We start from the raw sequence: 25,007 nt of genomic DNA, 5'->3' as shown, positions 1-25,007 counted from the left end.
TATCACTCTGTCTGTCTCTGTCTCTATCACTCTCTCTGTCTGTCTCTATTACTCTCTCTGTCTGTATCACTCTATCACTCTCCCTGTATGTCTCTGTCTCTGTCACTCTCTCTGTCTCTGTCACTCTCTCTGTTTGTCTCTATCACTCTGTCTGTCTCTGTCTCTATCACTTTCTCTGTCTCTATCACTCTCTCTGTCTCTATCACTTCTATCACTCTCTCTGTCTCTATCATTCTCTCAGTCTCTATCACTCTCTCTGTCTGTCTCTATCACTCTCTCTGTCTGTCTCTATCACTCTCTGTCTTTTTATTTCATTTATTATCAATGTTGTTGTTGTTGCTGTTATTATTGTTATCATCATAATTATCTTTTCTTATATATACTTTTTTTGTTCTTTAGATATTCATTTACCTCTTCTTTTTTTCTGTTTTTTTTTTCTTCTCAAGGCCTGATAAAGCGTGTTGGGTTACATTGCTGGTCAGGTATCTGCTTGGCATATGATGTGTAGTGTATATGGATTTGTCTGAACGCAGTGATGCCTCCTTGAGCTACTGATACTGTGTCTGTCACCCTCTCTATTTCTATCACTCTCTGTGTCTCTATCTCTCTCTGTCTCTATCACTCTGTCTCTACCATCCTCTCTCTCTATCACTCTCTCTGTATCTCTCTGTCTCTATCACTCTCTCTGTCTCTATCACTATGTCTCTATCACTCTGTCTCCATCACCCTCTCTGTCTCTCTCTGTCTATCACTCTCTCCGTCTCTATCATTTTCTCTGTCTCTATCACTCTGTCTCTATCACCCTCTCTGTCTCTATCACTCTGTCTCTACCACTCTCTATGTCTCTCTCTCTATGTCTCCCTATCTATATATCTCTGTCTCTATCACTGTCTCTATCACCCTCTCTGTCTCTATCACTCTCTATGTCTCTCTCTCTATCACTCTGTCTCTCTCTATCACTCTGTCTCTACCACTCTCTATGTCTCTCTGTCTATGTCTCCCTATCTATATATCTCTGTCTCTATTACTGACTCTCTGTCTATCACTCTCTATGTCTCTCTCTCTATGTCTCTATCACTCTGTCTATCACTCTCTATGTCTCTCTCTCTATGTCTCTATCACTCTCTGTGTTTATCACCGTCTGCCACTCTGTCCCTATCACTCTCTGTCTCTATCCCCTCTCTCCACCCCCCTCCACAACACACACAGAGCTGTCTCTACCACTCTCTATGTGACACTGGGCCCACTGTGTCACACTCTGTCTCTCTCTCCCTCTGTCTCTATCACTCTCTCTGTCTCTATCACTGTCTCTGTCACTCTGTCTCTGTCACTCTCTATCACTCTCTGTGTGTCACTATCCCCTGCCACCCCCCCCCCCCCACCCCCCACAGAGCTGTGCACACTGGGCCCACTGTGTCACACTCTCTGTCTCTCTGTGTGTATCTATCACTCTCTGTCTCTCTCTGTCTCTGTTACTCTGTCTCTCTCTCTCTCCCACCATACACACCTTTGTACACTGGGCCACTCTCTGTCTCTGTCACTTTCTGTCTCTCTCTCTGTCACTCTCTGTCTCTCTCCCACCACACACATGCACACACACAGCTGTGCACACTGGGCACACACTCCGTGCCCTTTCAACCACCAAACACACTACACACTCCCCACCATTTCAACCACCAAACAACACACTACACACTCCCCACCATTTCAACCACGAAACAACACACTACACACTCCCCACCATTTCAACCACCAAACAACACACTACACACTCCCCACCCTTCAAACCACCAAACAACACACTACACACTCCCCACCATTTCAACCACCAAACAACACACTACACACTCCCCACCCTTTCAACCACCAAACAACACACTACACACTCCCCACCCTTTCAACCACCAAACAACACACTACACACTCCCCACCCTTTCAACCACCAAACAACACACTACACACTCCCCACCCTTTCAACCACCAAACAACACACTCCCCACCCTTTCAACCACCAAACAACACACTACACACTCCCCACCCTTTCAACCACCAAACAACACACTACACACTCCCCACCCTTTCAACCACCAAACAACACACTACACACTCCCCACCATTTCAACCACCAAACAACACACTACACACTCCCCACCCTTCCAACCACCAAACAACACACTACACACTCCCCACCCTTTCAACCACCAAACAACACACTACACACTCCCCACCCTTTCAACCACCAAACAACACACTACACACTCCCCACCCTTTCAACCACCAAACAACACACTACACACTCCCCACCCTTCAAACCACCAAACAACACACTACACACTCCCCTCCCCCTCCCTCCTTCCACTGACCTCTTTCTGCACCTGTTCCCTGTTCTCCGTCAAAGATTTCTGAAACACACCACACTTCACATTGAAGTGCACCATCATCACACATCTTCACACACACTCATGCTGACACAAACACATACATGCTGACACACACACACTGAAACACACAGCACTTCACACTGAAGCTCACCATCAACATGCTTCTTCACACACACACAGACACACACACACTAAAGTGCACCACACTTACACAGACACACACTAACACATACACCTACACTAATAGACATACACTTACACAAATACTAACACACACACACTTACTACGACTAACACACACACACTTCCTACGAACACTGACACAGACATGCACATTTACATAGGCACACATTTACACAGACACTCACACTTCCAACAGGCACATACTTTCACAGATACATACACACTTCCAGACACACACATTATACAACCATACACTCTAACACAAACACACACAAGACACACACTTGCTCAAGCACACACTTCCACAGTCACATTCACTTACACAGACGCACTAATGCACACACACACACACACTTACTTACACACATACATACACAGACACACTTATCTATACACACACAAACACACACACACACTTAAAGTGGAAGACATTAAACTGAAGACTACTACTATACACTTACTTCCACAGACACTCACTTCTACACACTTATCTATACACACACACACACACACACACACACACAACTTACTTCCACAGACACTCACTTCCACACACTTATCTATACACACACACACACACACACAACTTACTTCCACAGACACTCACTTCCACACACTTATCTATATACACACACACACACACACACACACACACACACACACACACAACTTACTTCCACAGACACTCACTTCCACACACTTATCTATACACACACACACACACACACACACACACACACACAACTTACTTCCACAGACACTCACTTCCACACACTTATCTATACACACACACACACACACACACACAACTTACTTCCACAGACACTCACTTCCACACACTTATCTATACACACACACACACACACACACACACACACAACTTACTTCCACAGACACTCACTTCCACACACTTATCTATACACACACACACACACACACACACACAACTTACTTCCACAGACACACACTTCCACACACTTATCTATACACACACACACACACACACAACTTACTTCCACAGACACTCACTTCCACACACTTATCTATACACACACACACACACAACTTACTTCCACAGACACACACTTCCACACACTTATCTATACACACACACACACACACACACACAACTTACTTCCACAGACACTCACTTCCACACACTTATCTATACACACACACACACACACACAACTTACTTCCACAGACACACACTTCCACACACTTATCTATACACACACACACACACACACACACACAACTTACTTCCACAGACACACACTTCCACAGACACTGACACATACACACTAACAAAGACACACACACACACGCTGACACACAAAGACTGACACAGACTCCACAAAGCCCCAGTCAGAGAGATGTGCAGAGACTGACTGACCAGCTGATCGTTGAGGTGGAGCTGGGACTGTGTGAAGGCGTGCTTGACGTCAGTCAGGTATTTCTCACTCTCCTCCAGCTTGGTGGTCAGCGCCCTCATCTGTTGAGCCCCCTCATCGTCATCATCATCAACGTTGTCATCATTATCAACGTCATCATCACCATCATCGTCATCACCCCCATTATCAACGTTGTCATCATCATCATCGTCATCACCCCCATTATCAACGTCATCATCATCATCATCGTCATCACCCCCATTATCAACGTTGTCATCATCATCATCATCCCCATCATCAAAGTCATCATCATCATCATCACCTACTGATCATCACTGTCATCGTTGTCATCATCATCATCTCCATCGTCATTGTTGTCATAATCATCGTCTCCATCACCATCATCATCCTCACCATCTCCACCATTGTCTCACCATTTTCATCATCGTCGTTGTCATCACCATCATCATCATCATCTCCTTCACATACGATCACCATCATTATAATTTTCATCACCTACCTCACATCACCATTTCCATCATCTTCCTTGCATCAACATAAACATCATCATCTCTATCATCTACCTCACATCACCATCATCTCCATCGTCTACCGCATGAGACAATAGCACATCACACAACACAACACAATTCCTTTAGGGGACACCAGACAACACATCACACAACACAACATAACACAACTCCTTTAGGGGACACCAGACAACACAGCACATCACACAACACAACTCCTTTAGGGGACACCAGACAACACAGCACATCACACAACACAACTCCTTTAGGGGACACCAGACAACACATCACACAACACAACACAACTCCTTTAGGGGACACCAGACAACACATCACACAACACAACATAACACAACTCCTTTAGGGGACACCAGACAACACAGCACATCACACAACACAACTCCTTTAGGGGACACCAGACAACACAGCACATCACAACTCCTTTAGGGGACACCAGACAACACATCACACAACACAACACAACTCCTTTAGGGGACACCAGACAACACATCACATCACACAACACAACACAACTCCTTTAGGGGACACCAGACAACACATCACACAACACAACACAACTCCTTTAGGGGACACCAGACAACACATCACACAACACAACACAACTCCTTTAGGGGACACCAGACAACACATCACATCACACAACACAACTCCTTTAGGGGACACCAGACAACACATCACATCACACAACACAACTCCTTTAGGGGACACCAGACAACACAACACATCATACAACACAACTCCTTTAGGGGACACCAGACAACACATCACACAACACAACTCCTTTAGGGGACACCAGACAACACAGCACATCACACAACACAACACAATTCCTTTAGGGGACACCAGACAACACATCACACAACACAACATAACACAACTCCTTTAGGGGACACAGACAACACAGCACACAACACAACACAACTCCTTTAGGGGACACCAGACAACACAGCACATCACAACTCCTTTAGGGGACACCAGACAACACATCACACAACACAACACAACTCCTTTAGGGGACACCAGACAACACATCACATCACACAACACAACTCCTTTAGGGGACACCAGACAACACAACACATCACACAACACAACTCCTTTAGGGGACACCAGACAACACATCACACAACACAACACAACTCCTTTAGGGGACACCAGACAACACATCACACAACACAACACAACTCCTTTAGGGGACACCAGACAACACAGCACATCACACAACACAACACAACTCCTTTAGGGGACACCAGACAACACAACACAACACAACACAACACAACACAACTACTTTAGGGGACACCAGACAACACAACACAACACAACTCCTTTAGGGGACACCAGACAACACAGCACATCACACAACACAACACAATTCCTTTAGGGGACACCAGACAACACATCACACAACACAACACAACTCCTTTAGGGGACACCAGACAACACAGCACATCACACAACACAACACAACTCCTTCAGGGGACACCAGACAACACAACACAACACAACACAACTCCTTTAGGGGACACCAGACAACAGAGCACATCACACAACACAACACAACACAACTCCTTTAGGGGACACCAGACAACACATCACACAACACAACACAACTCCTTTAGGGGACACCAGACAACACAACACATCACATCACACAACACAACACAACTCCTTTAGGGGACACCAGACAACACAGCACATCACACAACACAACTCCTTTAGGGGACACCAGACAACACATCACACAACACAACACAACTCCTTTAGGGGACACCAGACAACACATCACATCACACAACACAACTCCTTTAGGGGACACCAGACAACACATCACATCACACAACACAACTCCTTTAGGGGACACCAGACAACACATCACATCACACAACACAACTCCTTTAGGGGACACCAGACAACACAGCACATCACACAACACAACACAATTCCTTTAGGGGACACCAGACAACACATCACACAACACAACATAACACAACTCCTTTAGGGGACACAGACAACACAGCACATCACACAACACAACTCCTTTAGGGGACACCAGACAACACATCACACAACACAACACAACTCCTTTAGGGGACACCAGACAACACAGCACATCACACAACACAACACAACTCCTTTAGGGGACACCAGACAACACAACACAACACAACTCCTTTAGGGGACACCAGACAACACAACACAACACAACACAACACAACTCCTTCAGGGGACACCAGACAACACAACACAACACAACACAACTCCTTTAGGGGACACCAGACAACACAGCACACAACACAACTCCTTTAGGGGACACCAGACAACACAACACAACACAACACAACTCCTTTAGGGGACACCAGACAACACAACACAACACAACACAACACAACTCCTTTAGGGGACACCAGACAACACAACACATCACACAACACAACTCCTTTAGGGGACACCAGACAACACAGCACATCACACAACACAACTCCTTTAGGGGACACCAGACAACACATCACATCACACAACACAACTCCTTTAGGGGACACCAGACAACACAGCACACAACACAACTCCTTTAGGGGACACCAGACAACACAGCACACAACACAACACAACTCCTTTAGGGGACACCAGACAACACAACACATCACACAACACAACACAACTCCTTTAGGGGACACCAGACAACACAGCACATCACACAACACAACTCCTTTAGGGGACACCAGACAACACAGCACACAACACAACACAACTCCTTTAGGGGACACCAGACAACACAACACATCACACAACACAACACAACTCCTTTAGGGGACACCAGACAACACAGCACATCACACAACACAACTCCTTTAGGGGACACCAGACAACACAGCACATCACACAACACAACTCCTTTAGGGGACACCAGACAACACATCACACAACACAACACAACTCCTTTAGGGGACACCAGACAACACAGCACATCACACAACACAACTCCTTTAGGGGACACCAGACAACACAACACATCACACAACACAACTCCTTTAGGGGACACCAGACAACACAGCACATCACACAACACAACTCCTTTAGGGGACACCAGACAACACAGCACATCACACAACACAACTCCTTTAGGGGACACCAGACAACACAACACATCACATCACACAACTCCTTTAGGGGACACCAGACAACACAGCACACAACACAACTCCTTTAGGGGACACCAGACAACACAGCACACAACACAACACAACTCCTTTAGGGGACACCAGACAACACAACACATCACACAACACAACACAACTCCTTTAGGGGACACCAGACAACACATCACACAACACAACTCCTTTAGGGGACACCAGACAACACAACACATCACACAACTCCTTTAGGGGACACCAGACAACACATCACACAACACAACTCCTTTAGGGGACACCAGACAACACATCACACAACACAACACAAGACCTTGAGGGTCTCCTCCAGAGAGAGGGAGGGAGAGACTGAGATTGAGATTGAGATGGTTTATTCATAAGGCCATGGCCCCTCAGAAGAAGGTGTACATGAACATAACAAAAATGTATTCAAATGTTTATGTTACATATATGCACATTGTCTTTTAAATGGATGAGGCTGAGGTATGCGTGCGTATGCAAGTCTGTACTGTGGAAGCAACAGAATATTGGAACATGCGGGTGTGCATATATATATATATATATATATATATATATATATATATATATATTTGTATGTGTGTGTGGGGGGGAGGGAGGGGGGTAGGGAGGGATATAGGCGTATGTGTGTGTGTGATCGTATAAGTGTGTGTGTGCGAGTGTGTGCATGTGCATGCATGCGTGCGTGTGTGCTGTGGAAGCTGCAATATGCAGCCTAAGAATGAGTGTGTGGAGGAGGTCGGGGGGTTTTCGAGGGGGGAGTGCAGTGTAATTTGGGAGATGGTGTGTGTGTGTGTGTGTGTGTGTGTGTGTGTCGGGGCTCGTGTACGTTTATGTGTATTTATTCGTGCTTTCATATCTGTGAAACTGCATGTTTGTTGGATATATGTCATGCATGTGTGTGTGTGTGTATGTGTGAATGTGTGTCTACATGTTTTACATTTATTTACTTATCTATCAACATTATTGTCTTTTTATTTTATTTTTATTTATTACTATTATCATTATTATTATCATCATTATCTTTTTTTTCTTCTTTCTTTTTCTCAAGGCCTGACTTAAGCACGTTGGGTTACGCTGCTGGTCAAGTATCTGCTTGGCAGATGTGGTGTAGCACATATGGATTTGTCCAAACACAGTGACGCCTCCTTGAGCTACTGATACTGATGCTGATGCATTCAAATGCTTTGTGAAGGAGAGAGAGAGAGGGAGATAGAGAGAGGGAGAGAGGGAAAGAGAGAGGGAAAAAGAAAAAGAGAGAGAACAAGAACAAGAACAAAACTGTAATCTCCAGGCCTCCGGCCCCTAGAAAGAGGTCAGAAGTGCACAGTATGGTGATCACGCAGCGACAACAAAATGTAAAATACATACTAACTTACACCTGCAGAACAAAAGTGCTTCTTGTGCATAGTAAATTAATTCTAACTTTCATCACTGTTGTCACAGAATTCCTGCCGTATCTTCAGGGCATTGAATATATAAACACAGAGTATATGAATACTGTAAACAGAACCATTCTTCAGCAAGTGAACATACGATTGACCTTCAGAGTTCAGATGTTTTTGCTGCAGGTTAGTCTAAAGGACACAATTGTTTATAAAATGGTTTTCATCTTCGACCACATTACAACGTTTACATGCATAATTTGAATTACATTTGAATGTTCTAAAAAATGATCCATTTATTGGGAGCAAACAAAACCTTAATTTTACCAAACAGTCCCTAAAACACTTTTTATCCACAAAGTCAAAATATTGCTCACACTGAAAACCAGTTTTGAACAGTCTGTAGTTATGACATATATCTTTAGACATTACCGACTCGTCCCTCTCTTGCATAAATATATCTTTCATTCTTTGCTTAAATAATGACAAAAAAGTTTGCTCACAACCAACGCCTTGTTGCAATCAGACATATCCAAACCCAAGTCGAAATAAAGGCACCCAGCATTTTTTCCCCCCTTTTGTCTAGGTTAAACAACATCAAATATGCCTGTCTGGGTAATCGGTGCACATTCATATTCAGCAACCTTAACCAGTACTTGATACACGTTGCTGCACTATTTACATAAAATGGATAATGTCCTAATTCGCCGTATGCAAACTTGTCTGGTACTCAAGTGGTATGTTCAAAAAACGTTTACATGCAAAGGAATGAACCTTCTGAATATTATCAAGTCTGTTAAGACCCCACATCTCAGAAGTGTACAAAAGAATGGGTTGTACCTGAGCATCAAGACAGAGAGAGAGAGAGAAAAACCTGTGTGTCTGTCTGATGGGCAGAGGCCTTGAGGGTCCCCCTCCAGAGAGAACTCAGAACTCAGAACGTTCTTTATTCAAGGATTAGGATTTTAGGCATGGCCCATTCTTCCAACCTGTCCTTGCTATCTACATCAGTTACAGTAACACCTACATATTTAACTTTATTCAAGGATTAAGATTTTAGGCATGGCCCATTCTTCCAACCTGTCCTTGCTATCTACATCACTTACAGTAACACCTACATATTTAACTTTATTCAAGGATTAAGATTTTAGGCATGGCCCATTCTTCCAACCTGTCCTTGCTATCTACATCACTTACAGTAACACCTACATATTTAACCGAAAGGGCAGAAAGCAAGAAGAAAAAACAAAAGAGAAAGAAGTCCCCCAGAAGGAATGTGATAAAGAACACACACAATATCACTTACAGTGAAAAGACGTTAAACTAAAGAACGAACGAACACAGACTGACAGATGGATAAGATAGACAGAGAGGGGAGGGGGTTGTGGGGGGGAGAAATATGTCATCAGTATTTGGATGACTATTTTTTGGGTTGTTTTTTTTTACTGTTGCACTGTTCTGTGTTGCTATATGTGTTCTGTCCTGAGCTGTCTTTCATGGTTTGCTTCAATGCTTGGCCATGTTGCTGGGGAGCGGGAGGTGTGCGGGAGGTGTGTGGGGGATGTCATGACAAACTACAATGAGCAGTACTGTATTGTGCTGTGTGTCATTGTTACTGTGCAAAGAGAGAGAGGGAGAGAGAAAAAGAGAGAGGGAAAGAGAGAAAGAGAGACCTGTGTGTCTGTCTCCTGGGCAGAGGCCTTGAGGGTCTCCTCCAGCTGACTCTGGTAGGCCAGGGACTTGTGGGTGGCCTGCTGCTCACTGGCCACCAGCCGCTCCAGCCGCTTGTTCTCGCTGGACGCCATCTTCAGGTCCTCTTGTGCCGTCTGGAGCTGTGCCTCGTAGTTACTGCACATGCTGCACGGCCGGCCCAGCTTCTCCCGTGCCGAGCGGATCTGACGGCACAAACAGTGGGGGTCAGGGGTGGTGGGATCGAACCTTGGCCCGCGTGCGCTGTGTGTCTCTGTTTTCTGTGTTTACTATTGCGCTGTGGCTGTGCTGTGGTGTTATGTGTGTGGTTCTGTTCATGGTGATTTTTTTTTATTAACTGTATCATGTTGGGTTGGGTTTTGTTTCATGGTGTTTTTTTGTTTGTATTTTTACTGTTGCACTGTTCTGTGTTGCTATGTGTGTTCTGTCCTGAGCTGTCTTTCATGATGGTTTGCTGCTATGCTTGGCCATGTTGCTGGGGAGCGGGAGGTGTGTGTGGGGGTCATGACGAACTATAATGAGCAGTACTGTGCTGTGTGTCATTGTCACTGTGCAAAATGTAAAATTTTATTTGTTGTTTGCTGCCATATCTTTCGCCCTTTTCATGACAGACTTGTGTGACTGTCGCTGGCAGAGAGACAAACAGTAGACATACCAACAACCTTGCCATCTTTGTTCCACCTCTTTGTTCCCAAACGTTCCTGACTGACGTCACTATTAGTGACCACCTACATGCAGATAGCCCAGAGACTATGTGGTGTCAGTGTCAATGTAAACTGCCATGTCAGCACCCATCCCCGCCTTGCACCAATGTCCCCCAGTGTGGAGATAGGTGTTCACTGTCTACTTCACCCGTCACAAGCGTCACTCTCACCCAGTGTGGGGACAGGTGTTCACTGTCTACTTCACCTGTCACAAGCCTCACTCTCAGTGTGGGGACAGGTGTTCACTGTCTACTTCACCTGTCACAAGCCTCACTCTCACCCAGTGTGGGGACTGGTGTTCACTGTCTACTTCACCTGTCACAAGCCTCACTCTCAGTGTGGGGACAGGTGTTCACTGTCTACTTCACCTGTCACAAGCCTCACTCTCACCCAGTGTGGGGACAGGTGTTCACTGTCTACTTCACCCGTCACAAGCCTCACTCTCAGTGTGGGGACAGGTGTTTACTGTCTACTTCGTCTGTCACAAGCCTCACTCTCACCCAGTGTGGGGACAGGTGTTCACTGTCTACTTCACCCGTCACATGCCTCACTCTCAGTGTGGGGACAGGTGTTCACTGTCTACTTCACCTGTCACAAGCCTCACTCTCAGTGTGGGGACAGGTGTTCACTGTCTACTTCACCTGTCACAAGCCTCACTCTCAGTGTGGGGACAGGTGTTCACTGTCTACTTCACCCGTCACAAGCGTCACTCTCACCCAGTGTGGGGACAGGTGTTCACTGTCTACTTCACCCGTCACAAGCCTCACTCTCAGTGTGGGGACAGGTGTTCACTGTCTACTTCATCTGTCACAAGCCTCACTCTCAGTGTGGGGACAGGTGTTCACTGTCTACTTCACCTGTCACAAGCCTCACTCTCAGTGTGGGGACAGGTGTTCACTGTCTACTTCACCCATCACAAGCCTCACTCTCACCCAGTGTGGGGACAGGTGTTCACTGTCTACTTCATCTGTCACAAGCCTCACTCTCACCCAGTGTGGGGACAGGTGTTCACTGTCTACTTCACCCATCACAAGCCTCACTCTCAGTGTGGGGACAGGTGTTCACTGTCTACTTCACCTGTCACAAGCCTCACTCTCAGTGTGGGGACAGGTGTTCACTGTCTACTTCACCCGTCACAAGCGTCACTCTCACCCAGTGTGGGGACAGGTGTTCACTGTCTACTTCACCCGTCACAAGCCTCACTCTCAGTGTGGGGACAGGTGTTCACTGTCTACTTCACCTGTCACAAGCCTCACTCTCACTCAGTGTGGGGACAGGTGTTCACTGTCTACTTCACCCGTCACAAGCCTCACTCTCAGTGTGGGGACAGGTGTTCACTGTCTACTTCACCCGTCACAAGCCTCACTCTCAGTGTGGGGACAGGTGTTCACTGTCTACTTCACCCGTCACAAGCCTCACTCTCAGTGTGGGGACAGGTGTTCACTGTCTACTTCATGTGTCACAAACCTCACTCTCAGTGTGGGGACAGGTGTTCACTGTCTACTTCACCCGTCACAAGCCTCACTCTCACCCAGTGTGGGGACAGGTGTTCACTGTCTACTTCACCCGTCACAAGCCTCACTCTCACTCAGTGGTGAGGGTGATGAGGGCTGTGAAGTGTGGCGAGGGCTGTGGAGTGTGGTGAGTGCTGTGAAGTGTGATGAGGGCTGTGGAGTGTGGTGAGGGTGGTGAGGGCTGTGGAGTGTGGTGAGGGCTGTGAAGTGTGGTGAGGGCTGTGGAGTGTGGTGAGGGCTGTGAAGTGTGATGAGGGCTGTGGAGTGTGGTGAGGGCTGTGGAGTGTGGTGAGGGCTGTGGAGTGTGGTGAGGGCTGTGAAGTGTGGCGAGGGCTGTGGAGTGTGGTGAGGGCTGTGAAGTGTGATGAGGGCTGTGGAGTGTGGTGAGGGCTGTGGAGTGTGGTGAGGGCTGTGAAGTGTGGTGAGGGTGATGAGGGCTGTGGAGTGTGGTGAGGGCTGTGAAGGGTGATGAGGGCTGTGAAGTGTGGCGAGGGCTGTGGAGTGTGGTGAGGGCTGTGAAGTGTGATGAGGGCTGTGGAGTGTGGTGAGGGCTGTGAAGTGTGGTGAGGGTGGTGAGGGCTGTGGAGTGTGGTGAGGGCTGTGAAGTGTGATGAGGGCTGTGGAGTGTGGTGAGGGTGGTGAGGGCTGTGAAGTGTGATGAGGGCTGTGGAGTGTGGTGAGGGTGGTGAGGGCTGTGGAGTGTGGTGAGGGCTGTGAAGTGTGATGAGGGCTGTGGAGTGTGGTGAGGGTGGTGAGGGCTGTGAAGTGTGGTGAGGGCTGTGGAGTGTGGTGAGGGCTGTGGAGTGTGGTGAGGGCTGTGGAGTGTGGTGAGGGCTGTGGAGTGTGGTGAGGGTGGTGAGGGCTGTGAAGTGTGGTGAGGGCTGTGGAGTGTGGTGAGGGCTGTGGAGTGTGGTGAGGGTGGTGAGGGCTGTGAAGTGTGGTGAGGGCTGTGAAGTGTGATGAGGGCTGTGGAGTGTGGTGAGGGCTGTGGAGTGTGGTGAGTGTGGTGAGGGCTGTGAAGTGTGGTGAGGGTGGTGAGGGCTGTGAAGTGTGGTGAGTGTGGTGAGGGCTGTGAAGTGTGGTGAGGGTGGTGAGGGCTGTGAAGTGTGGTGAGTGTGGTGAGGGCTGTGAAGTGTGGTGAGGGTGGTGAGGGCTGTGAAGTGTGGTGAGGGTGGTGAGGGCTGTGAAGTGTGGTGAGGGTGGTGAGGGCTGTGAAGTGTGGTGAGGGTTGTGAAGTGTGGTGAGGGTGATGAGGGCTGTGAAGTGTGGTGAGGGTGATGAGGGCCATGAAGTGTGATGAGGTCTGTGAAGTGTGGTGAGGGTTGTGAAGTGTGGTGAGGGTGATGAGGGCTGTGAAGTGTGGTGAGGTTGATGAGGGCCATGAAGTGTGATGAGGTCTGTGAAGTGTGGTGAGGGCTGTGAAGTGTGATGATGGCTGTGAAGTGTGATGAAGGCTGTGAAGTGTGATGAGGGCTGTGAAGTGTGATGAGGGCTGTGAAGTGTGGTGAGCGTGATGATGGCCGTGGAGTGTGGTGAGGGCCATGAAGTGTGGTGAGGGATGTGAAGTGTGATGAGGGTGATGAGGGCCGTGAAGTGTGGTGAGAGTGATGAGGGCTGTGAAGTGTGGTGAGGGCCGTGAAGTGTGATGAGTGCCGTGAAGCGTGGTGCAGGTGGCAGTGTGGAACTGACCTCCTCTTGCAGCAGGTGCCACTCACGCTCGCTGACCAGACGCTTGCCCTCCAGCGGGAACTGCTCACTCTTGGCTTTGGCCATCGCCAGCAGCGTCCTCCGCGCCTCTGTCTCTGGCGTCGGGTCTGCTCCGCCAGACACCCCCACCGGCACACACACCACTGTCCTGTCACACCTGTCACACTGCTCCGCCAGACACCCCCACCGGCACACACACCACTGTCCTGTCACACCTGTCACACTGCTCCGCCAGACACCCCCACCGGCACACACACCACTGTCCTGTCACACCTGTCACACTGCTCCGCCAGACACCACCACCGGCACACACACCACTGTCCTGTCACACCTGTCACACTGCTCCACCAGACACCACCACACATACCACTGTCCTGTCACACCTGTCACACTGCTCCGCCAGACACCACCACCGGCACACACACCACTGTCCTGTCACACCTGTCACACTGCTTCACCAGACACCCCCACCGGCACACACACCACTGTCCTGTCACACCTGTCACACTGCTCCGCCAGACACCACCACCGGCACACACACCACTGTCCTGTCACACCTGTCACACTGCTCCACCAGACACCACCACACACACCACTGTCCTGTCACACCTGTCACACTGCTTCACCAGACACCCCCACTAGCACACACACCACTGTCCTGTCACACCTGTCACACTGCTTCACCAGACACCACCACCGGCACACACACCACTGTCCTGTCACACCAGTCAGGTCTGGAGATGAATAACTCTCGAGTGAAACGTGGTGGTGAGTGAAACGTGGTGGTATTATCGACACCAGAATAACTTTCTATTCACACATGAGGTAATATTGTGGACACCAGAATAACTTTTTATGTCCTGGACGTTTTTATATAAGTATTGTTGTACAATACCTTATGGTCTTAACGTGTGTGTGTGTGTGTGTGTGTGTGTGTGTGTCTGTGTGTGTGCACGCGTGCATGCATGCGCATGTGTGTGTGCACATGTATGCATGTTATTTTAGTAATATATACCTTTTATTTGTTGGATGTTTTCATTTGTAAATATTGTTGTGCAATACCCTATTGTCTTAATGGGAGTATGTGTGTGTGTGTCAGGGTAGGGGGGCAGGAGGGGTCAGTCTATTGTCAGCTATTGGGAATTCTTATTTGACTAGATTTAATCTCTTTTTATGTTGCACATGATCATTTTATGTTGGTGTTTACGAGCCTGTGTTTGCACAAGTTAATTTCTGTGTGGATTAATAAAGTGTTTTTGATTTGATTTGATCTGATTCTATTCACTCATGGTAATATTGTGGGCACCAGAATGTTTTCTATTCACGCATGAGGTAATACTGTGGACACCAGAATAACTTTCTATTCACACATGAGGTGTTATTATTGTGGACACCATAGTAACTTCCTATTTCATTATAATAATAATGGATACTTGTTGAGAACATTCCTCCCTTAAAGGCAGCTCAAAGCACATGACAATAAACATTAAACGCATTACACATAATAATGATAATAACATTGTACTTATATGGCGCGAACTCCCCGTAGATGGGCTTTAAGTGCCTCACAATAAACAGTACTTATATATAAAAATATATCTTGGTACTTCATACAACATAAGAACACATGAAGACAGCAGTGTAAAACAAGATCAGTATCCACCAATACAAAACTATAAATTGCAGATATATTCACAGGAAAAAGGCACAAAACACACACACACACACACACACAGTGTGTGTGTGTGTGGTTCGTCCGTCGGAATCGACGAGGACCATCTAGTCATCCTGGGGGTGGGTGGGTTGGGCTCTGTGGGTGCGCAGATGACTGGTGATGACACACACACACACACACACTCAAACACCAACCCACAAGCTCCCACACCACAGGAATACCACAATAGCGGGGGGACACAAGTGGAGTGCAGAGGGTGGGAGGAGACAAAGAACTGTGCTTCGTCACATCCAAAGGCCATTTTGAACTGTTGGGTTTTCAGTTTTCGTTTGGAAAAGGACAGAGCTGATGAGTGCTGGAGATCCAGAGGAAGAGAATTCCAAGCAGAAGGTGCTTGATGCTGAAAAGCCCTTTGACCAAATGTCTTTGAAGAGACTGTGGAGACTTGAAGGAGTTTTTCTCCAGAAGACCTGACAGAAAATGTCTTTGAAGAGACTGTGGAGACTTGAAGGAGTTTTTCTCCAGAAGACTTGACAGAACGGGATGGAGAGTAAATATGAAGGACAAAAGATAAGTAAGATGGGAGGGAGCCTTCGAAGTGGTGATAAGCCAACAGGCCAGTTTTGTACTGAATTCTGTACTGGATGGGCAGCCAATGAAGTTGACGCAAGAGCGGGGTAACATGATCTATTTTTGAGAACGACTCTGGCAGCATAGTTCAAGATCATCTGAAGGCGTGGTAACAAATCAGAGGGCAAACCAGCGAGTAGTGAATTGCAGTGGTCAATGTGACTGAGGATCAAGGAACAGACAAGCTGAGAGGTTGCTTCAGCAGTCAGATATGGTCGAATGGTACAGATGTTTCTCAGTTGGAAGTTTGCAGTGTTGCATAAATTACTGATAGGGTCATGCATGGACAGAGCTGAATCACAGTGTGCACCCAGGTTTCTGACACAAGTTTGAAAGTTGACAACAGCATTGCAGACAGCCAAGGAATGGTCCCAGACATGACTAAGCACAGACCTGGAACCTACCAGCATGGCTTCGGTCTTGACATCATTGAGTCTGAGCTTGTTAGTCAGCATCCATTCCTTCATCACAACAATGCACATCTCCATGTTTTTGCGAAGGATAGCAAAAGAACTAGGGGAAGCAGCTTTTGTGAGTTGGGTGTTCATCTGCAAACTTGTGAAAATCACATCGATGTTCACTGCTGATGTCGGACAGGGGCTGATTGTATAGACTAATGTGGTGTTAATATTGTGGAAACCAGAAAAAAAACTTTCTATTCATACATGTGGTAGTATTGCAGACTCTAGAATAACTTTCTCTTGAAACAAGTGATGGTAATATTGTGGACACCAGAATAACTTTCTATTCATACATCAGAAATCTGGTTATACTGTGGACACCAGAATAACGGTTTATTCATACATGTGAAATCTGGTAATACTGTGGACACCAGAATAACTTTCTATTCATACATGTGAAATCTGGTAATACTGTGGACACCAGAATAACTTTCTGTTCATACATGTGAAATGTGGTAATATTGTGGACACCAGAATCACTCTGTCGTGACACATGTGAAATGTGGTAATATTGCGGACACCAGAATCACTCTGTCATGACACATGTGAAATGTGGTAATATTGTGGACACCAGAATCACTCTGTCGTGACACATGTGAAATGTGGTAATATTGCGGACACCAGAATCACTCTGTCGTGACACATGTGAAATGTGGTAATATTGCGGACACCAGAATCACTCTGTCGTGACACATGTGAAATGTGGTAATACTGTGGACACCAGAATCACTCTGTCGTGACACGTGTGAAATGTGGTAATATTGTGGACACCAGAATCACTGTGTCGTGACACATGTGAAAGACAAGACAATGTTGATTGAAATATACATAGTAATCAAGGAAGGATGCATAGGTTATTCTTTTTTAATCGCTATTATCTTAAGAGGTTATATTTCTGACCTGAACGTTTTTCCTTACCCCTGATGACTGAAGTGTGCAGTTCTCAAGGAAGCTGTGCCACTTACTCATTTCTCCTTTTTCATGTCGCTTTCTTATCTGTTGACCACCATTTCAATGAGCAAAAAGAACATTTTCTGTTTCAACTTCTTGAAGCAGACAGTTCAGTTACTCAAGGAGACATCACTGCGTTCAGAGAAATCTTTATATGCTACACCACATCTGCTAAGCAGATGCCTCACCAGCAGCGTAACCCAACACGCTTGGTCAGGCCTTGAGGGAAAGTGAAATAGAATGAAGATACATAAACAAATAAATGGATAAGTCATTAAACAAATGAAAAAGAAAATCAAAATAATGACTAAAAACAAACAATAAGCAGAAGCAAACAATGAAGTCTTGTGAACTTAACTGAGCGGAAAGGACAGAGTAGTAGGCATGGACACACACACACACACACACACACACACACACACACAGCGTGAGAGAGAGAGAGAGAGAGACACACACACAGAGAGAGACAGAGACAGAGAGGCAGTGACACTGAAATAATTTACAATGTTTCACCCAGATGTCACTGTGAAATCTACATCCATACCTGGGTAAAAGTAGATTTGTTGGATTCTTTTTTGAATCATTAAAAGTATGCCATTAAAAACATTTATGTCAATGTTCATCCTGAAGAAAGTTTTCCAAATCAATCCTGAACTGAGGAGGAGTTCCAGAATGTCACCAATGCTGACCACTCATTGTCAGTCCACACTTGTCTACCTACTCCCACCACTTGCACACACACACACACACACACACACACAAATTCAATGACACACACATATATATATATCTATCATGTGTGTCTCTCAAACACATAAAGCATCAGTCAAAAAATGTACACACACACACACACAAATTCAATGACCTATTTACATTATGTGTGTCTCTCAAACACATGAACCATCACTCAAGAAATTTATTACATACACACACACACACACACACACGCACACTGTTGAATCCACAATAAACGCACTGACAAATACCACAAGGAGAAACAATGTACAAGCGCATCAATGGAGGACAAGCCAGTGCTCCCACCTGTGATGGCCTTGGTCTGAGCGGCGGTGAGAGAGGCGGAAGGCAGGGTCAACACCTTCTCTGGACTGATGCGAATGGTCATGCCGTCCGCCTCCCCCAGGGAGCGCGTCTCCAGCTGCCCACTGTCCCCCTCCCTCTCTCCCCTGGGCAGCTCCGAGCTGGAGTGGGCCCGGTGGAGACCGCCCCCCCCCTCCTCCAGCGTCTCAAACTGACCGATCTCGTCCGAGTTGGCAGAGGTTAAAGACCCTCTGGACTGACTCTTCACTTTGTCAAAGGGGGTCAGCTCGTCCCGGGATGTGGACGGCTGTGACACATGGCAATGAGCACAGAGTGAGAGAGAGGGGAGAGACAGGGAGAGAGGGAGATAGGGAGAGGGATGAGGGAGATAGGGAGAGGGATGTGGACGGCTGTGACACATGGCAATGAGCACAGAGTGAGAGAGAGGGGAGAGACAGGGAGAGAGGGAGATAGGGAGAGGGATGAGGGAGAGAGGGAGAGGGATGTGGACGGCTGTGACACATGGCAATGAGCACAGAGTGAGAGAGAGAGGGGAGAGACAGGGAGAGAGGGAGATAGGGAGAGGGATGAGGGAGAGAGGGAGAGGGATGTGGACGGCTGTGACACATGGCAATGAGCACAGAGTGAGAGAGAGGGAAGAGACAGGGAGAGAGGGAGATAAGGAGAGGGATGAGGGAGAGAGGGAGAGAGGGAGAGGGATGTGGACGGCTGTGACACATGGCAATGAGCACAGAGTGAGAGAGAGGGAAGAGACAGGGAGAGAGGGAGATAGGGAGAGGGATGAGGGAGAGAGGGAGAGGGATGTGGACGGCTGTGACACATGGCAATGAGCACAGAGTGAGAGAGAGGGGAGAGACAGGGAGAGAGGGAGATAGGGAGAGGGATGAGGGAGAGAGGGAGAGGGATGTGGACGGCTGTGACACATGGCAATGAGCACAGAGTGAGAGAGAGGGGAGAGACAGGGAGAGAGGGAGATAGGGAGAGGGATGAGGGAGAGGGATGTGGACGGCTGTGACACATGGCAATGAGCACGGAGTGAGAGAGAGGGGAGAGACAGGGAGAAAGGGAAAGAGAGAGACAGAGAGTGGTGTTGGGGGGTTGTGTCTGTGTGTGTGTGTGTGTGTGTGTGCGTATTGTTCAAGAATGTGTGTGTGTGTGTTGTATAAGCATGTGTGTGAGTGTGTGTCTGTGTGTACATAAACATGTGTGTGTTGTATAAGTATGTGTGTGTGTGTTGTATAAGTGCGTGCATGTGCATGTGTGTGTGTGTGTGTTTGTGTGTGTGTGTTGTTTAAGCATGTGTGTGTGTGTGTGTGTGTGTGTGTGTGTGTGTGTGTGTGTGTGTGTGTGGTCTGAGGATGTGTGAGCGTATGCATGAGCGCACTTTTGTGTGTGTGTGTGTGTGTGTGTGTGTGTGTGTGTGTGTGTGTGTGTGTGTGTGTGTGTGTGTAGTCTGAGGATGTGTGAGCGTATGCATAAACACACACACATGTGTGTGTGTGTGTGTGTGTGTGTGTGTGTGTGTGCACGCGCGCGTGCATGAACACAGGCATTTGTGTGTATGACAGTGTGAATGTCTGCATGTGAACATGCGTGTTCACACACAGGTATTCATGCAAATGTACATGCATTGTGTGCTTGTGTGCAAGCAGACATGCATGTTCGGGTGTGATTTCCCTGCAGTGGAGCTGCCAACAGCTGGACACTGTCAACATACCTCAGAGTCCTGCGACTGTTGCTCTGCACACAGAAAGAACAGAAGCACTTCAGGACAACACTTTGCACAAGGAGGCACCACACCAACACATCACTCCTCACTTTGCACAGGGACACACCACACCAACACATCACTCCACACTTTGCACAGGGAGGCACCGCACCAACACATCACTCCACACTGTGCACAGGGACACACCAACACATCACTCCACACTTTGCACAGGGAGGCACCACACCAACACATCACTCCACACTTTGCACAGGGACACACTACACCAACACATCACTCCACACTTTGCACAGGGAGGCACCGCACCAACACATCACTCCACACTGTGCACAGAGACACACTACACCAACACATCACTCCACACTTTGCACAGGGAGGCACCACACCAACACATCACTCCACACTGTGCACAGGGACACACCAACACATCACTCCACACTTTGCACAGGGAGGCACCACACCAACACATCACTCCACACTTTGCACAGGGAGGCACCACACCAACACATCATTCCACACTTTGCACAGGGAGGCACCACATCACTCCACACTTTGCACAGGGAGGCACCACACCACCACATCACTCCACACTTTGCACAGGGAGGCACCACACCAACACATCACTCCACACTTTGCACAGGGAGGCACCACACCAACACATCACTCCACACTTTGCACAGGGACACACCACACCAACACATCACTCCACACTTTGCACAGGGACACACCAACACATCACTCCACACTGTGCACAGGGACACACCACACCAACACATCACTCCACACTGTGCACAGGGACACACCACACCAACACATCACTCCACACTTTGCACAGGGACACACCAACACATCACTCCACACTGTGCACAGGGACACACCAACACATCACTCCACACTTTGCACAGCGACACACCACACCAACACATCACTCCACACTGTGCACAGCGACACACCACACCAACACATCACTCCACACTGTGCACAGCGACACACCACACCAACACATCACTCCACACTGTGCACACGGACACACCACACCAACAGATCACTCCACACTGTGCACAGCGACACACCACACCAACACATCACTCCACACTTTGCACAGGGACACACCAACACATCACTCCACACTGTGCACAGGGACACACCACACCAACACATCACTCCACACTGTGCACAGCGACACACCACACCAACACATCACTCCACACTTTGCACAGGGACACACCAACACATCACTCCACACTTTGCACAGCGACACACCACACCAACAGATCACTCCACACTGTGCACAGCGACACACCACACCAACACATCACTCCACACTGTGCACACGGACACACCACACCAACAGATCACTCCACACTGTGCACAGCGACACACCACACCAACACATCACTCCACACTTTGCACAGGGACACACCAACACATCACTCCACACTGTGCACAGGGACACACCAACACATCACTCCACACTGTGCACAGCGACACACCACACCAACACATCACTCCACACTGTGCACACGGACACACCACACCAACAGATCACTCCACACTGTGCACAGGGACACACCACACCAACACATCACTCCACACTGTGCACAGGGACACACCACACCAACACATCACTCCACACTGTGCACAGGGACACACCACACCAACACATCACTCCACACTTTGCACACGGACACACCAACACATCACTCCACACTTTGCACAGGGACACACCACACCAACACATCACTCCACACTTTGCACAGGGAGGCACCACACCAACACATCACTCCACACTTTGCACAGGGACACACCACACCAACACATCACTCCACACTTTGCACACGGACACACCAACACATCACTCCACACTGTGCACAGGGACACAAAGAACAAAGGACAAAAAGAACAGGTACAAGACCATCACACCATCGACTGCCTCAAAGAAATAAAGGTAGAGAGAGGGAGCGGCTGTAAGTCCAGCATGCTTTAAAAATCAAACAAATATCGGCATCATTTCCAAACCAACATTGCGCAAATTTCTTCAAAATGGAACAGAATCTCTGTGGGCTTTTCTAAATACAATAAACTGAGCAACACACTAGATGCTACATTCTTGGCATCAGAGAACTTTTCCCACCCTTCTTGCGGCCAATCAGTGGCAGCCTCTGTGCGTGTATGTGTGTGTTTGTGTGCGTGTGCGTGCGCGAGGGTGAAAGTGTACACAAGTGTCAGGAAAGTTCTGTGCACATGCATGTCTGTGTGTGGGGGGGGGGGGCAGGGCGGGGGTGGCGGGGGTAGAGGATGAGGTATGTGTGTGTATGCATGCCTACACTGTGGGAGCAACAGAATACTGGAACGTGTGGGTGTGCATATATATATTTTTATATATGTGTGTGGGGTTGGGGTTGGGGGATATGGGCGTATGTGTGTGTGCTTGTACAAGTAAGTGTGCCTCTGTGTGTGTGTGTGTGTGCCATGGAAGCACTGTAGTAAAGCGATGCGCTCTCCCTGGGGAGAGCAGCCCAAATTTCACACAGAGAAATCTGTTGTGATAAAAAGAAATACAAATACAAATTATTCAGGTATTCTGATGTATAATTTGTATGATGTGTGTCAAGCAGTGTGACGACTTTGTGAGTGTATGAACATAAGTCAGTGTGAGTGTATGAATATAAGTCACCGTGAGTGTATGAACATAAGTCAGTGTGAGTGTATGAATATAAGTCAGCGTGAGTGTATGTGCGAATGTGTGAACGTAAGTCAGCGTGAGTGTATGAACATAAGTCAGTGCAAGAGTATGAACATAAGTCAGAGTATATGAACATAAGTCAGTGTAAGTGTTTGATATAAGTCAGAGTGTATGAACATAAGTCAGTGTGAGTGTATGATAATAAGTCAGTAAGTCAGTGTATGAACATGTCAGTGTGAGAGTATGAACATAAGTCAACGTAAGTGTATGAACATACGTTAGTGTGAAAGTATGAACATAAGTCAATGTAAGTGTATGAACATACATTAGTGTGAGTGTATGAACATTGGTCAATTTAAGTGTATGAACATAAGTCAGTGTCAGTGTATGAACATGAGTCTGTGAGTGTCTGAACATAAGTCAGTGTCAGTGTATGAACATAAGTTTTTAATTTCAAATGCCTGTTTTAATCTTTTTTTTTTTTTTTACACTGCACATCCCAACCGAGCACATTTTACATGGAAAGGGTGCTTTATAAACTAACAAAAAATGATGAGCATGATGACGATCACTATACACTGACCTGAGCGGGAAAAGCTCTGCTTGCGGCGTTCTGCCTGCTCTCGCTCCTGCCGTTCCCGTTTCTCTTCCAGCTCTTTCACCTTCTTCTCCTGGGCTTCTCGCTCCTGGTCCTTCTGCTGCAACTCTGTGCGCACACATGTGCGCACAACACACACCCGCGCATACGCATGTGCACACACGCACACACACACACACACGCACTAGCTTGAAATGGGGTAAATGTGGCCCATTCAGAATGACTACAGGCTGTCAGTCTTCCCTCCCTTTGCTTCCTTTCACCCATTCAACCTATGGGAGCTTACAGCCTCAGTGCACTTCACTGCCGTACTGATCGGGAAACACTGGAGATAGTCATAGTGAAATCAGCACACTTCCCTGCCGTACTGATGGGGAAACACTGGAGATAGTCATAGTGAAATCAGCACACTTCGCTGCCATACTGATGGGGGAACACTGGAGATAGTCATAGTGAAATCAGCACACTTCGCTGCCATACTGATGGGGAAACACTGGAGATAGTCATAGTGAAATCAGC

The 25,007-nt window shown here is 47.4% G+C and overlaps 1 protein-coding gene across 2 annotated transcripts in view; it reads right to left on the bottom strand.

The window, feature by feature from the left end:
• Positions 1–25,007, bottom strand: part of LOC143288300 (rab GTPase-binding effector protein 1-like) — a 112,045-nt gene that overhangs the window by 27,968 nt on the left and 59,070 nt on the right. For both annotated transcript variants that reach the window (XM_076596653.1, XM_076596652.1), the window contains exons 10-16: positions 24,474–24,596; positions 21,193–21,215; positions 19,458–19,761; positions 14,682–14,806; positions 10,738–10,959; positions 3,961–4,059; positions 2,364–2,402 (exon numbers count right to left, since the gene is read on the bottom strand). In XM_076596653.1, coding sequence (XP_076452768.1) covers positions 2,364–2,402; positions 3,961–4,059; positions 10,738–10,959; positions 14,682–14,806; positions 19,458–19,761; positions 21,193–21,215; positions 24,474–24,596 — 935 coding nt within the window. The remainder of the gene's footprint in view (positions 1–2,363; positions 2,403–3,960; positions 4,060–10,737; positions 10,960–14,681; positions 14,807–19,457; positions 19,762–21,192; positions 21,216–24,473; positions 24,597–25,007) is intronic.

The sequence above is a fragment of the Babylonia areolata genome, chromosome 12 (assembly GCF_041734735.1).
Source record: "Babylonia areolata isolate BAREFJ2019XMU chromosome 12, ASM4173473v1, whole genome shotgun sequence".
Taxonomy (NCBI): domain Eukaryota; kingdom Metazoa; phylum Mollusca; class Gastropoda; order Neogastropoda; family Buccinidae; genus Babylonia; species Babylonia areolata.
The sequence above is the reverse complement of the archived record's forward strand: the minus strand, read 5'-3'. Positions and strand labels throughout refer to the sequence as shown.